The following is a 17,305-nucleotide window of genomic DNA, read 5'->3' on the forward strand; positions in this document are numbered from 1 at the left end:
AAGGTGCCCCTTCTGTTTACACAAATGACATGAAGCATTCTTGAAAGGACAATCACGCTTCCAATGCAACTTACCACACCCTGAACAAGGAGTCTTAGGAACATTAGACATATTTCTAGCACTGGAAACATTAGTGGATTTTGTCTTACTATAAGGATAGCTCTTAGAAACTGTACTAGAATTAGAATTTGAGGTGGAAGTCTTCTTAGGACCCGGCTGCTTACTAGGTACATAATGAACTGAGCCACTAGCCATAGCTTGAACATCCTTCGATGCCGTCTCCCTAGCTGTAGCCATACTAACAGCTTTCTCAAAGGTTAAATCAGACTCGGTCAACAATACTTGCTGAATTTTATCACTAGCAAGACCCATCACAAATCTATCCCGTAGCATCTGAGATAACGTTGCCCCAAACTCACAAGTGTGGGCAAGAGCTTTCAACGCAGCTACAAAATCCTTTACGGACTCGTTAGACTTCTAGGCACGAGAATAGAATTTATAGCGTTCATAGATAAGAAAAACTTAGGTTTGTAGTGTGTCCTAAGCGTATCAAGAACTTTATCTAAAGTACTCAATTCCGGTTTTGCAGGAGAGAGCAAATCCCTAGCCAATCCAAATATTTTAGGTCCCGCCAACGTGAAGAATGCAGCCACCTTCTTTGCGTCACCCACATCATTAGCAACAAAATACATTTTAATTCTACTGACATATGAATCAAAATCCTCCTCTGACTCATTGTACGGTTCAATTGAACCAACCCTATTAGCCATGGTTAGCCAAGAACTTAGCAAACAACTTCACCAAACAAGAGGAAACAAGAAAACTAACCTCAACATAGATTAGGCTATAGTCACACCTAACTTTAGAAAACTGCAAAAATTACCACATCACAAAAAAATACACTGAACAATAGCAAAAGTATGTACAAATAGGCCTAATAGCAATTGCAATGAATAATAGAAATAGCCTAGCAATACAAAAGGTTACAATAAAACGCAATTGTAAATTCGCAATAAATGTAAACAAAATATTAGCGCAGGTAAGATAGATATATGCGGTTTTAGAATAGCCTAGCTTGCCCACAAAATCCCATTAGCTAACCTATAGCAATTTTCCAAACATAGGATACGCCAACTATACTAAGTCTAAGGTACCGGCACGAAGTTTCCTACTTAGGGTATCAATCCAATCCTCGTCGCCAATTTATATGCAGGATCGTACCCGCATATAATGAATAGGATTAGGAAATATATATTAACGATAGTTACCAATTGCGGTAGGCACAGGTCCCATAGAAGAGGTAGGGGCCGGTAGGAGCAATCGCGGAAAGCCGGTACGCAAAAGTGTAAGTCTGTTTAGTCATAATCGTCAACAATGTCTTACGTACCTGTCTCCGGATTGTCTTACCGGCGTCTTATGTGTCAAAGTTTAAGTAGTTAAGTATAAGTTTATACTGCTACCGATCCGTTCTAGTCGGTGAATGCTACCCAACTGGCGTGCTTCTAGTAACTGACTGTACTGTACTCGACTGACCGATCCGACCCGCTCACGCCGGGCTGTCGTCCGCGCTCTCTCTACGTCCGAAAGCGTCGTTCCTTTGTTTCGTGTGTTTTTAGTAACGAGTTTAGATGACGCTACTGCAAATACCTAAATCCTCTCATAACCTTATGTTTGTTGGACTATGGTCACTGACTATTGCTAAAACAATGAAACCAGCCGCTTCTATATTCTGTATATCATACAAAATTTCTTTGGTTAGACAGCAATCAAAATCATAATAGACAAGCTGCTTCCATTGTTTCACTAGGCCGCGAATCATGACACACATGGCTCTATTCTTAGGATCTATTAATGTATCTGTTTTCTTGTTAAATACCCACTCATGTGCAACATTGTCCATGTGCGGGCACCCAAAGAGATGTGTGCGTTCTATTTTTGACAATTTTGTTGTGACAATTAGCAATAAAATGTTGCTCGTGTGCGGGCAGCCTGGGCCCTACACACGCTCAGACTTTTACTCAGACTTGTCTGCACAGACCATGTATGCGCAGACAAGTCTGAATGTGTGTAGAGGAGATTTGTGGTCTGCACAGACCATTTGCTAGGTCTGCAAAATCAACTATAGCTTGATATTGTGTCTGCGCAGACATCTCTGTGCGTGTGTAGGCGAGTTCCCGCCATTTCCTCAGATTTCAGTTGTAGCGCTACTGTAAATGATGTATGACTTTCGTAATCACTCAAAGGAATTTATCATGGACTTCATTGATATATATCGAAGTGAACCATCAATATGGAGAATTAAAAGCAAAGAATACAGTGACAGGCAGAAAAAGGCAGCTGCATATGAAAGGCTTGTTAAAAAGCTGAGAGAAGTGGAGCCAGAGGCAGACAGAGAAACAGTAGTTAAAAAGATAAATAACATCCGCAGTACATACAGAAGGGAACTGAATAAAGTAGTGTCCTCCAAGAAATCTGGATGTGGTGAGGAAGATGTCTACACACCTCGTCTGTGGTACTTTAACCTTCTGCAGTTTCTGTCAGACCAAGAATTACCAAGTCACTCTGTATCTACTCTAGATGACTCTCCAATACAGGTGAGTAAAACACATTTATATTTCGTGCCATATATTTATATACACTTTGTCTGCACTCACCATATGATTCTGCCACGAAAGTTTGCCTTCATTGTTAAAGTATTGTAGGTACATTTCACGAACTTGCTTGGCATCCTGGACAGGATGTCTGTTACGTCCTATATTCAGTGAAACCAAGTTTCTTGAATCTGTTCTGAGACCTATAGTATGTGTACCACTCTCAGTGTCTTCTACATCAAAGCACTCTGATGGTGTTTAATGATCAGAGGAAGTTATACGTAAAAAAAAAGTGCAAAATACAACAAGCCATTACAACACTGTTTATGTTCTGAAGTCCTAAATTTATTTTTGTGTGAAATATCCTAAATCTGGCAGCCAAAATACCAAATACATTCTCAATTACTCTACGAGCTCTAGACAGACGATAATTAAACACTGCGCTCATGTTAAGTCTTTTTGACTAAAGGGTTTAAGAAAATCTTTTCTCATAGCGAAAGCTTCGTCACCAAGAAATACATAGGGTAGCACTTTCTCACTATTATGCACTTTCTCTGCAACAGGTACACACAAGAGACCACCAACAAGTTTATCATAAAATTTAGTGTTGTCCAAGACTCCACCATCTGAGATTCTACCATTTGTACCAAAATGACATATGATAAACTCATAATTAGCATTTGCTATTCCCATCAACACCAAACTATGGTAGCCTTTGTAATTGTAATAAAATGAGCCACTATCTGGTGGTGGAATGATCTGGACGTGTTTCCCATCCACTGCTCCTAAACAGTGAAGAAAATGCCATTTGTCTTCAAATCCCTTTGCAACACCTCTCCATTCTTCTTCCGACGTGGGAAACTGAAACAATAAGAAAAAACTACTAAATACGCTGATATTGCATTAGGCCAGTACTGGCCAACCCCACACTTGTCCTGTACTAAGTTACTGACGATAATTTCATTACTTGTTCACAGGAAGTGGAAATCAGTGACTGTGAGGCTGACAGTCGACCCGAGACACCCAAGACATCACTGGAAGCTAGCACCAGCTGTCAAACCAATGAACCAACATTAGTCTCCAACTGTACAGAATCTGGGGTATTAACCAAAAGCAAGAAGCCTCAACGAAAGCGCAAAGTGGATCAGACTGATGCTGTTTTGTCATTGATCGGAGAACATTTTAAATCATCCCGTCCAGAAGATGATTTTGATATTATGGGGAAGAACTTTGCTACAACACTTAGACATGTTGCAAAAGATCAGCGATTATATGCAGTGAAACTCATGAATGATGTACTGTTTGAGGCTCAACTTGGCAACTTGAATAGGCACTGGACTTTATCCAAGCCTAATAAACAGTTGGAAGGTGCATTTCCCCAGCCTGAATACCTCCCTCAAAACTCGTCACTCGCAACATACGTGATGTCTCAGTCACTGTCTGCTAGTGAATATTTCAGTTCCATTTATCCAATGTAGTTTTAAGACTGTCAATCATGGTTTTTGACCTGGCAAGCTCGATGCAAAAGCCTAGTTTAAGTTTCTTATTTTCATATGGTTTTTCAGTTGACAGGTTCACGAAAAAGTAAAACTACAATGGCGCATATTCTTTGTTTACACTGCATTCCACTGGTTTCGCATTTTTGGCAACTTCAATAAAGTACTTACCTTCATAAAGTTTTTATATAATGCCCTGTAGATTGCTTGACATGTTTCTGGTATTACAGCCCTTAATGCTTGGGGGGGAAATTATTGTTGAAAACTTCATATCTTCATAGCTTCTTCCTGTTGCTAAAAACCTGAGAGTTGCAGTTAAGCGCTCATGGGGACTACTGGCTTTTCTCATACAGGTATCTTGCTTCTCTATGAGAGGTGTAACTAGTGACAGGAGGTTCCGATACCTTTCTTCGTCCATACGTAGATAGTTAAACCAGTCATTCGACTCCAGCCGTAGTTCTGATAGCACATTTATATGTGAAAACTGATCCCTCTGTAAAAGCCGTTATTTACACCACTTTCTTTTCAATTTCTTCTTGTCTAGTTTTCTTTTTCTTGCTATTAATGTCACAGCCAAACCAGCTAGGAGGTCTTCCTTGGTTGTATACATGCTCCCGTTAACCTGAACCAAAGCTAACTGAACTGTTTACACAGACTTGTCTGAATAGTGTGGAGGCAAAACCTGTCGGCAGATTTATTTGCTCAGATTTGGTCTGTGCAGACAAGTCTGATTGAAAGTGAGCGTGTGTAGGGCCCTTTAGTGGATATGGCCGCAAGTGAGACAAACGTTGTCGCTGATGTCTAATGTTACATTTTAAATGGTGATTTGAAGGTAAATTTGCTCCCATTTCTTCATCAATGGGAGCAGAGGCCTCTGAAATTATTTGCTGTGGAGTTTCTTCTGTTGTGATAATACGCACATTTATCTTAAGGTTTTTTTTGCAGCTTCGATTTTCGTTTCATTTGATGCATGGGTGTGGTCATGAAGTCTACCAACAATATTTCGTTGTATATGCACTTTCAGTTTTGCTTTGCAAGTGGCTTTTTATCTGTGTCATCACATTCAAATGACACCACACCATTAGCTAAGTCTTTTTGTTTAAGAGGGATATATTCATCTTACAATAGTCGGTCTCTACTTCTGATAAATTCCAAGCTGCTTAAACAATTTCTGCATGAATTCTGAAATCAACAAGGAAAAAGCTTGTAAAAATTAAGAAAATATTTAACTTCATTAAAAAGCAATTAGGAGAGTAGGAGAAATATAAATAACAATTTTAAGTCATTGTAACAAGGGATAACTGTCATGGGGGGTAATTTTCTTTGGGGGACATATTGTCCACGGAGGGTGAATGACCTAGACTCACCAAAAGAAGGGCTTCGTTTTCACCACATCACAAGATATTTGAAGATGACTTACTTATTGATGATGCAGAAAAAATCCTGCCAGGGAAGTTGCAACCAGTCCCATCCTTCCGACGGAACTATTGGCTTAAGCTGCGAAGAAGTACGAGTGAATCAACACCGACTCAGCAGAGGTCAGACGTCGCCCTTCCCTCCATCTCTTTCAACCAACGCCCATCGATCCTCGCTGGCAGGTCGTAGCTAAGGAGATTTTTCTTTCCTATACTGACCGGTCCGGCACACGCCTGACTTCTTCGTTGATGCTGGCAAGCGGGCTTACACCTTAGACAAATGTACAAGTTTCCCAAGCCACGTAATTATCTGCTTTCAGAGTTGTGCTTGGAAGAAAAGAGACTGACACAATCTTCACTCGCTGGCTCAGCAGAGGTCGGACCCCTTCGATCAAGCTCTCTCAGCCAACGCCCATAAGTCCTTGCCGGCCGATCGTGGGGGAGATTTTTTGTGCTTTAGTCTCCTCTGCTGCCGACTAGTCCGGCAGACACCTAATCTCTTTGTTGACGCTGGCGAGCGGCTTTACACTTTAGACAAATACATATGTTTCCCGAGTCACGTAATTCTCTGCATTCAGAGTTGTACTCGGAAGAATAGAGACACAAATCAACACTCGCCCGCCTGCCCCCCGCATTGCCATCAGATACACTCTTTTGTCTACTCTTCGGATATCGCCCATTGCCTTGCTTGGGGTTAACCAGCAACGCGCTTTGCCTAGCTTGGGGTTAATCAGCAACGCGCTTTTGACTAGCTTGGGGTTAATCAGCAACGCCACACGAGGAAAGTGAACCCTACTCACTTCTTGTTAGATGCATACACCTCTCATCTACACGTACTTTTTCTTCGACTAAAATTCGCTTCCTTTCTAACTCTCTTGTACTACATCTCATTTAAGTTTACCTCCCACTAAAGAGTTTTTAGTTTTTCAACCTTGACTACTACGCCTCCTACCATTTTCTCAGCTTATGGTGATTTTAATCGCAGGCGTCGGCGCCACCGTCCAAGTTCACCTGCCCATTTCTCCCGAGCCACCACGATCAATCGCCCATGCAAAAAGCGCTTGTTGGCAATAGCCCCCTTTTATACACTACTATCTTTTCATTTTCTTGGACATTCTTCTCCCATACAAACCGATCCTGCGTGAGTGGGTGGTCTGTCCCAGTTAGCCCAAGTTATGAGACTTATGACACATCTTATCACGCCCGGGCAGTATGTTCAAAATTTTGAAAGGTGTCTCGTTACCTAAGAGCTCCTGACAACATGTTTGCCAAAACATTGGCTGTAACAATACGGTGTCTCAAAGGCCAGTAGTTCATTGCTATTTAGTGTAAGTATCGAAGCCCTTCCAGGGGATTGAGCCGTGTGCGTCCGCCACGCCAAAACCTCACGATCCTTGTACAGTTATATAGTATAAGATTTCTGTGTATAAGTGGACTTTAAAGCTCCATTAACCCTTCTAACAAGTAGCCCTACACTGGTACATGGGACATTTACCCCGTAGTATTTTGTTACGGATGGAGACCTCTTTCAAGAAGACACCTGTCTCTTGGGTGAATAAAATCGTGTGACGCGATATCTGTGTCATGTGCTTCGTTTTCGAGTTTATTCAGGACCAATTATTTAACAAGAGGTCTGTGTAAAGTAACCAAATAGGCCTGGAATGGAGCATTTGGTCGTGCACCTAGTTTCCCAAGGATAGATAAACACCACAATCCTTTGAATATAAAAATTTAATATTTAAATGATACAAAAAAGTTTTGAAGTCTGATAGTCATTTGAGATTTCTGCATAGAAAGAGGACATGCAAATTACTATTGCCAGCCAGCCAGTCAATACTCACTCGGCAACAATCGATAAATTCTACATTACAAATTTTTTTTTTTTTGTGTGTGTACTGCATTTACCTAGTTGTATTTCAAAGGAAGGGGAGCTATGCTTGTGGTGTCCCGTCTTCATATCTCGTTGTATCTAGACTTTTTTAATTTGTGTATCGTTTTTGCACACACCACATTTTCATCTAACTTGTTCCAAACGTCTATTACCATGTGGGGAAATCTATTCTTTTTCGGGTCTCTTTTATAACTGTCTGTCTTGATTTTCTTTCTGTCATCTTGTATCTCTACTATCCCATGTTATTAGATCCCCTCTATCAATAGTTTCTATGCCTTTCATGATTCTATAAATAGTTATCAAGTCTCCTCTCTCACTTCTTTGCTGTAATGTCTGTAGCTCAAGTTTTGCTAGTCTCTCTTCATATGATAGTTCTGAGAGTGTTGGTGCCAATTTCGTAATTGCTCTTTGTATTCCTTCAAGTTTTCTTATACATTTTTTTGTACTTGGTGACCACTTCATCGCTGCATACTCCAATCTTGGTCTTATCAAAGTGACTAGTATTTTCTTCACCATTTCTTCATCCAGGTATGTAAATGCCACTTTGATTGTTCTTATTAATTATAAGTTTCTCCAAAATTTTTGTTTGTTTCTCAGGGGACATATTATTCATAATAATGACTCCCAGGTCCTGTTCATTTTCTACTTTTTTAATTTCTTCCTCTCGCAATTTATATGATCCTACTTTTTTTTTTCTCTCTGTAGCGACTCGTAATCTTCAGTGTTCACTTTTTTCAACAATTTTGCATCATCTGCAAAGAAGCTCATATAACTTTCAATTCCTTTATACATATCATTGATATATAGAGCAAACATTATTAGGGCCAGGACTGTTCCTTGTGGAATCCATCCCAATTAGAGTGTTTGTCTCTCATCACCACTCTCATTTTTCTTTCATGCAAGAAGCCTTCCATCCACTTCAGCAGTTTGCCCTGTATTCCTCCTGCAATTTCTGAGTTCTTTAGCAACTTCTTATGTGGTACCTTATCAAAAGCTTTTTTCTGGTCTAGAAATGCACAATCAACCCATCCATCTCTTTCTTGTATTACATCTATTAGTCTTGAATAGAAAAACATTGAGTTTGTGATGCATGATCATCCTTGTCTAAATCCAAATTGCCTTGGATTTAGTACGTTGTTTTTTTTTTTTCAAATGCCTTGCCCATCTAATTTTTATCATTCTTTCACAAATTTTAGCTATCGTACTTGTAAGAGAGACCGGTCTATAGTTAGTAGGGTCTTCCTTGTTTTCCCCTTTATATATTGGTACTATATTAGCACTTCCTGGATGACGGGTCATCCCTGCACCTTGTCCTCTGCCCTGGGTCAGAAGCAGTGTCGCAAGACACAGCACATCCACAGCACATCCCATTACATAAAAGGAGAGGACGGGGAGAAATTCCTTCGGGCTGCGTCAAATTTTGCTCACACATACTACCTCACCCGCCATCACCCCACCCATTCCACCTCATGCATCACAACATCATCCATATACAACCATTCTCCATTCACCCCTGTCTTCTGTTCTCTCCCATCCTTCCTCAACAGACATTCCCCTCTTCCCCAAAGCCCCCTTCACCCCATCCATCCACCTCATCCTAGGACGTCCCCTCATGTTCACTCCCTCCACATCTGCCTTCCACACCTCTTTTACTAGTCTTTCTTCACTCATTCTTTCCATGAATACAAAGAATAATTATGAAATTTGCACCAACACTCAGAACTATCATATGAAGAGAGACTAGCAAAACTTGAGCTACAGACATTGGAGGAAATAAGAGAGGAGACTTGATACCTATTTATTGAATCATGAAAGGCATAGAAAATATTGATAGAGAGGATCTAATAAAATGGGATAGTAGAAATACAAGACGAAACAGAAAGAAAATCAAGAAAGACAGTTATGAAAGAGACCTGAAAAAGAAAAACTTTCCCAACAGAGTAATTGACATTAGGAACAAGTTAGATGAGAAAGTGGTGTGTGCAAAAACAATACACAAATTTAAAAACAGGCTAGATAAAACGAGATATGAAGACGGGACACCATGAGCATAGATCCCCTTCCCGTAAAATACAACTAGGTAAATACAAACACACATACCTAAACACACACCATTACCTTACTAAGGGTGCCATTAATGGTTTGCAGTGTTTGTGAAGCTTTCAAAACCTGAGGAGGACTTGATCTCGTGTCTACATCTTTGTGAGCCTTCGAAACTAATAGAGTAACAAACCGTTTGTGTGGATATGCGTATGTGCATATTTTTGTCTGCCTGTTTCAGTTTCAGTGTCTTGTCTGGCTGTCGAAAACTAATGTATTTCTTGTCATGCTGCATTACAAAAAGGATCTTCCCACAACCCCTGCTTCACATACTAGTCTCTTTGATACATACGGAGAACACGTTTCATGTGAAATCGTCGTCCATTGATAATTGTGAGAATTTGTACTAGTTGCATTCAAGAACGAGGTGATCGTTTCATTATTGGGTACACAATAGAACCACATTTTGTTCAATGTAACAATCTAGTGGACCTGCTTCTCTCCTAGTCCATATTATGCTCATAAGATCAATACAATTTACAAAAATCTAGGACAGTTTTTGTTGTTGATTGGAACTTCTACGTCCTGGGTTATGAGTGAGCCCTAGTCAGTCTATCGTTGACTGACTGCTTATTACAAAGAAAGATATGGGCCTTTACATTTTTGAACGAGTTTAGTGTGAGTGGAGGCATATGTGAACTTCTGAACTTTATGAATGGTCGAGCAAAATGGTGTGAATCATGGTTGATGCTGTTTGTCACTTGGATAAACGCCTAGTATGACCAGATGATTTTATTTTATTTCTCGAACAAAATAGCCTGACGATAGCCAGAATATATTAACTAATGAATGACAGTGAAAAGGGTCAATCGTGATAGTGTTTTTTGCTGCGTGGTTGGGTAGGGATTTCCTAGTTAAGTCATGAATTTCTGCAACATTAAAATTGTTAGTGTTACTGCCAAGCTTAACATGAAAGACTGGATGAATATCAGATTAATCCTTGGCAGCTAATGTAAGAAAAGTTCAAAGTACAGAAAGAGTCGTCTTGATGAGGTTATCTGTCAATGTTTTTTGAATTGTTCTTGTGCGTCATGACTTGTTCAGAGTTTGTGAAATTATGACATTATGAGTTGATGGTTAAGATCAATGGCTTGTGAGCACTGGAATGCAGTGGTGTCATTTTCTTCTACTTGCTATTACGTCTTCAAATCACACGTGATGGAATATTTAAAATGTCATTGCGTTCATGCAGTTGCTAAAGCATGAATGCGTTGATGAAGATACACAAATTACCAATGATGGTGAAGATATACAAAGTGAAAAAATGTAGCACAGCCATTTTGATGGATGACCCTTCAGTGACCTGCAGAATTCCCCTTAACGAAAGAAGTCATCAGCAAAGATTCTTGCCTTGGTGATTTTCGTTCATGGTCACATTTTCGTCTGCTTCCTGAAGTGGCACCATCTCTCTGTCGACGACCTCTGCACCCGTGACGAAGGTTTGTTGACGGGTTTCTTTATTGATTGGCTCGCAGAACCTGTCCCACAGGTAGGAGTAGAGCCGGAGACAGCCTGAATGGACGAGGCGGGAGTCCACGTCTCGGGGCCGGTTGGGTCCTGCAGGGGGAAGAGACGGTGGATGATGTTAGCAATGATAGATGCAAATGTGATTATTTGTAGGGATGGTTCCCTTTTCTTACGCGAAAGGCCCCTTTTTCGAAATACATTTACAGAGCCTTACCATCCCATAATTATCAACTGGGAGTATGTACCAGAAGTTGGGTGGGGCTTGCTTAATTCACACGCTGTCGCCAGTCCCAAAGGTCTCTCCAATCAAACCCTCTATGAAACCACCCTTCCCATTCCAAATAACTCGGAACGGGTTCGGTCTTAATGTCCTCGCCACATGGTGGGCAGACTCAACTGTGTCATCCAGTAAAAGCCAGCCAACACCCCCCCCCACCCACACACCCACACCCACACCTGAACTTTGATCTTCCCCCCAGGAACTCCAACGGCTCTGTAAAAAGACATCCTCAGCAAAGACATGGTCAGTGACTTGAGTGTTTCCAATAGATCTCTGCAGTGAGACTGATTGATAAATGTCCAGTACCTAGCCCATGCTGGTGTTGAAGTGTTGGGTCGAGGGCACACCTTTGCCATTCCTCAGCAAGAAAGAAGCTGGACACGCCTCCTATACATTCAAACACTTTGTTCCAGAGTATAAGCTGGACATGAAGTCAGTAGTCCTCACAGAAATCCCACGGATCCGCAGAAGATCCCAGAGCACACAGTCATTATAAGTCAAATGCCATGAAAAAACAAAGCGCTAGGATCTGATCAGATGTGAACCTAGGCTGTTGAGGCCTCTGGAACAGATGTGAATGCGTCTGTGTCGGCAACATGTGGGTTAGCACCTTACCTAGCACATCGAGCAGCATAAATCCTTGGTAGATGTTGCAGTACTGCCGGTCCCATATACCCTTCTAGATGGGGGTGACAATATCCTTCCAGTCAGAGGGAATGGTAATGGACTGCCAGACACCAGACAGTTCCGCATACAACCCACAGATCATGGCCTCATCTGTTGCTTTCAGCAACTCCTTACTGATATTGTGGATGCCAGCTGCCTTTCCACCCTTCAGCTTGTATCCATTTGACCTATCAGAGAGAATGGATCGGTGGATCGCAACCAACACCCAAATACCATCGAGGGAAAGTTGTCCACTTTGAGAGATGCTTATGAGTAGCTGCTCATAGTACTCAGCAAAGGAGCTATGCCCCTTCCATTCGACACTGACCAACCACTGTTCTAACTGTACTCCTGGGTAAAAGGTTGAGCAAGGTTTCTTCAGGGTGTGGTAAGCACGCCTGAGGTAATTTGCTTTCGACTTCCTCAGCGATTTCCCTGATATACCTTTCCTTATCCATCCCCATGAAGGATAGTCCACCATTTTAGAGTCCTGCATTGGTCCAGGCCCCCAGCCATTATGGCAGCACGACTCAACTCTATACTCTCCAGTATCCCCTGGGATTCCACACCACTACTCGACTTTGGACAATATCCAACAAACTCCTTGACAGTTGTCTGTTTCACGTTTAAAGTTGCCCCACAGTTCTGAGTCGTGAAGAGTACCAAGTACTACAAACAGATTGTAGATTGCTACCGGTTATTCCTGGGCACATACATCATTCCTGAGCTTTTCCAGTTGAAATTAGGTTGTTACATTTTGGGATTCTCCTGGACTTGATACGCAATCTAAGTGTTGCAACCACAAATCTATGACCAGTCTCAAAGAACTCAGCACTCCGATCAATCCTGCCGTTGTGTAGGATATCCCAATGAGTATTAAAAATATATGATGCTTCTCCTTTGCCATCGATATAGTTCTCGTCTCTGGAATCAGGAACCAACGATCTTCAGCCTCCTGGACTTTGCAAAGTTCTGAAGAAGAGAACTGTTTACATTCCAGGTTCCAGAACCATGAAGGTCAATACATACTTCATAGCCAGCCCTGTCGGTGCCAGTAACTATAATGAAGTCGCCTAAAACAACAAGTGCATCACGTGGTGGGTATGGTACTTCCATTATAATCAAGGTATAGAATATCCACTCTTAAGTTCATACATCTCTGTAGGAACATATACTGCAATAAGAGATGAACAATAGGTGCTGCGAGGTGGGTCCCATTGATGCTGTCTGACCAGAAATACGTACAACACTCACTACACATCTTGCTCCTGCCTGATCTTCCCAGTTTTAAGAGTCGCTATATCCAGTCCAACCTCCTGAACTCCGCCGATAAAAAGGGAAGAGAATATTCTAGGCATCCACACAGAACACTAATTAAAACAATGGTTTTTGGAAGAAACACTGAACTGCTGTGTGTGTTGTATTAGGTTGAGTCTGCAATCATTGGCTTGAAAGGAAAAGGGGGAAGTTGCCACCAGTTATCAGATCTAATGTGAAAAAGTGGATAATAACCGAAGTTGAAAGAGACCTTTGGTCCGGTCCAGAGACAGTGTTCCAGCCGTGTGGAGATGTACCTCCAGATGAAGGTTGAAGATACTGATGGGATTTGAATGCAAATAGTGGGGGGATAAGGGAAGACAGCAATATTTGGGAGACTTTAGGCCTAGTCCAGATACTGAGTGTCAGCCCTCTGGGGCTATAACTCCACATGGAGGTAAGGATGTTAATGGGGTTTAAAGACAAGTGGCGGAGAGGTTAATCCGACGGCCTTCTCATAAGAACATAAGAATGAAGGAGACTGCAAGAGACCATAAGGCATACACTAGGCAGCTCTGTCCATTACCACCTGTCATCCCCATTCATAAAGCTGTCTAACCGTTTCTTAAAACAAATATTTTTTAGCGCTCACTACATGATTACTAAGTCTATTCCATTCATTGACCACCCCATTAGTAAACAAATTCTTGCCCGTTTCCTTAAATCTAATTTTTTCATTTAAATCCACTACTGTGAGTCCTGCCCTGTTGTCTTAATATGATGAACTTGTTTGTGTCACCCTTGTTAAAGCCTTTGATCCACTTAAACACCTCTATTAGATCACCCCGCACTCTGCATCTTTCCAGAGTGTAAGTGGTGTCTAAGCCTCTCTACGCAGGGTGAATTTCTGAACTCTAGTATCATTTTGGCCGTTCTCATCTGTACTGATTCTAGTGAATTGATGTCCATTCTTCAAGACAGAGACCAAAATTGTACCGGATAGTCAAGGATGGGTCTGGCGCCAGATTGTTTGATAATTACCTGTGCACTTCTATTTGTAACCATCCTAGTAATAAAACCTAATGCTCTGTTAGTTTTATTTCTGACTCTAATGCACTGTTTCCTGGATTTAAGGTCAGGACTCGCTAGAACTCCCAAGTCTCTCTCACACTCTGTTTTCTCAAAAAACATGTTATCTAAGTTATATCTAATTTTGGGTTTATGTAGCCCAACGTTTAACACGCTGCACTGAGATATTGAAATTCGTTTGCCATTTCACCAACCATGTGAACAGTTTAAGATCATCCTGCAGAATCTCTGCGTCATCTCCTAACCTAATTAGGCATCCTATTTTAGTGTTTTCCACAAACTTACTAACATCACTATTAATCCCACTGTCCAAGTCATTTGTGACGTAATGGAACAATAAGGGCCCCAAAACCGATCCCTCTGGGATCCCACTAAAAACACTACCCCACTTGGATTTTACACCATACATGGTGATCTTCTATTTTTTTTTTTTTTTTCACTGATCCAGGTTCTAATCCATTCTAACACTTTTTCCTCCTATGCCATGTGCTTTGATTTTATTTAGTCCCTGGTGGGGCACCTTGTCGAACGCTTTGCTAAAGTCAAGGTAAATAACATAGTAACTACCATTGTTATCTGACGCCTTATACACTTTAGTGTAAAAGGATAGAAGATTAGTCACATATAACTTATCCTTGAAGAAATCATGACGTGAGTCACGAATCAAATTATATCTCTTGATGTGTTCTCAGAGTCTATTGATTATTCTTGATTCAAACATTTTACCCATAACTGAAGTCGAACTGATTGGCCTGTAGTTGCATATTGTCTTGCAGGACTGCATGCAAATACCCATCAGAACCCTGAATGAAATATCTTCCGTCACTGCGATAAGATTTATGTGGTGAACATTTGTATCAGATTCACTCCATAACATGAATTTGTACATGGATTGGTACCTCTCACCTGTTGCAAAGGAGACGATGGAGGAGATGACGAAGGTGCACAAGATCCCGAGGGCACCCTGGTAGCAGTAGGACAGGTCAAAGATGGCCCAGTACTTCCTGCAGAGACCAAAAATAACGTAATTATATCAGTCCAACTTAGCTGTCCAGGTCTTTGGCCTAGTTGTCAGTGGCAGTTTACAGTGAAGACCACTACAAATATTCTATTACACATGACTAAATGAGAAACTCAAGTAGTTTTGCCCATAGCCAACAAATGCACTAGACTGGCTTCATTTGACAGGGTTGATGTCACAGAAATTGCATGTCCAATGAATGGCATTAGACATGATATAAATACCATAATCGTAACCATGTCATGATTTGTCTGCAAAATATGGTGGTTTTACTTTCCACTAACCTATGAGACGAGAGCATCTCCTGGGAAGAAGAAGCTGTCACATTGAGGATGTCGCGAGATAAACTGAAGAGCGGTGTCTCATTCCCCATCACATCCAAGACATTGGAATCAAGGACCTCCGACGGACAGTTGTCGATGGAGAGTGAAAGTGGCTTGCTTGTACCGGCGCCATAATAGATTTTGCCAGCCAAGAGGAATCCGTTTAACATGCAGGACCCGACAAAACCACAAAGGGAGCCCTGCGAATAAAAGAAGCAACCACAAAATGGATGAGATTTACTGTACCATAGCTCGACCTTGCTGGGGTAATTGAAAATGTGATTATTCTACAAACGTCTGTGAAGAAATACGGCAGCTTTTGAGAAGCATGAGTTGGAGTATTCAGATGCTATTGTCTGTGAATGGGTATGTGTGTATTCTATGCAACTTTACTGCGATTTCCACATAGGTAACGTGCAAATGAACATGACAATCATATACTAAACTCCATCTTCATGGCTGAATTTTACACAATCATATCAATTTTTAAATCTAAAACCATTATTGGGTCATGGGTTAGGAAGATAGGTATTCATGGACCCAGTGTGCCGATTGTCCCCCTCCCCCTTTTTTTCAAACAATCTTACGAAACTACTCAGGATTCCATTAGGTTTGTCTTCATCGGTTACTTTGGTGAACATTGTCACAGAATCCATCTCCTGTGCCAGGTGTCAGTAAAATAATGAAGATTTTCTCTTTGCATATCAGGGATATATTGATATGCTGATGCCCTGTATGGGATTTAACATTGCCTAAATAATGTATGTACTCGTAGTAGGGTTGGGCATTTCATAGTTATTTGACAATTTTACAGTATTCCCCTCGTGTCTTTGCGTGGTCAGTATTGACTCTACTGATTTTCATGGTATACCATAAGACCCACTGAACCTTACAGGCTCTTTGTTAAGTAATTTTAGTATAATTTAATTCAAGCTGTAAATACCCGGTATTCATTGTTGAGGTTCATTCAATCAAAAAATTCAGATTTCCCAGAATGGGCAAGATAGTTAATTCGCAATGCCACTCTCACCCCCTACCCCAATTCTTTTACTATTGTAAGTTTAACAAAATACCCTGAAACTTTTCGAAAACCTTGCAGTCTTTTGCCCAGCTCATATGAGGAAGTTACGTAATACCCTACATTGGTGTATGGACATCTCGGACTGTACACATGTAAAATATCTGAAGCTTCATTGTTGTATGACTTGCTGATCTTTCATACCATTTGGAGTCCTAGAACCGGAAGTCCAATACTAGTGATTTAATTCCAGTCGGCCTACTCTCCTAAATATTTGCTCAGAAAGGACATGGAAAATGCACCAAAAAGTGTTGTTGGGTTGCAGGTCTTGGTATTTAATGATGCATCATACCGACCTTGCAACAGTTTCATACCAGCCCTTTCCCCAGCTCCATACCCCTGGTGTGGGTATGGCGCCAGGGGGATAACTCCATTGATAATGTTTTTAGGTTTTAGGAGATTTGCAGTGTATACATCACTCCATTAAGCCGGGATGAAGGAATTTGCCCTCCCAGAGAACATAATGTTTTGTCACGGCAGACATCATACAATTCCATTAGGAGACTGAAACCTGGACGGAATGAAATCTTCATGAATCAAAACCTAGTTCAGATTTGGATCCAGTCTTACTGAAAATAAGTATTTTTTCAACAAAGTATCCACACTGTGCCTTTTTAGATAGGGGAATTAG

At 41.1% G+C, this 17,305-nt stretch overlaps 2 protein-coding genes across 2 annotated transcripts in view; both read left to right on the forward strand.

Moving 5' to 3' along the window:
* Positions 1–17,305, forward strand: part of LOC143038564 (THUMP domain-containing protein 1 homolog) — a 479,094-nt gene that overhangs the window by 125,334 nt on the left and 336,455 nt on the right. The gene's annotated exons all lie outside the window — the stretch shown is intronic.
* Positions 2,253–4,527, forward strand: LOC143038328 (uncharacterized). Its single transcript, XM_076207355.1, has 2 exons — positions 2,253–2,594; positions 3,569–4,527. The coding sequence occupies exons 1-2, from the start codon at positions 2,253–2,255 to the stop codon at positions 4,067–4,069; spliced, it is 843 nt and encodes a 280-aa protein (XP_076063470.1). The 3' UTR covers positions 4,070–4,527.

This window comes from Oratosquilla oratoria, chromosome 24 (genome assembly GCF_046742065.1).
Source record: "Oratosquilla oratoria isolate Oo_2021 chromosome 24, ASM4674206v1, whole genome shotgun sequence".
NCBI classification, from domain to species: domain Eukaryota; kingdom Metazoa; phylum Arthropoda; class Malacostraca; order Stomatopoda; family Squillidae; genus Oratosquilla; species Oratosquilla oratoria.

What these genes read in the sequence shown, in the direction of transcription:
- LOC143038328 (XM_076207355.1), top strand. Translation starts at nt 2,253, where the DNA reads ATGGACTTCATTGATATATATCGAAGTGAACCATCAATATGGAGAATT. An exon ending in TAGATGACTCTCCAATACAG is followed by an intron (nt 2,595 to 3,568) that starts GTGAGTAAAACA and finishes ACTTGTTCACAG; the next exon opens with GAAGTGGAAATCAGTGACTG.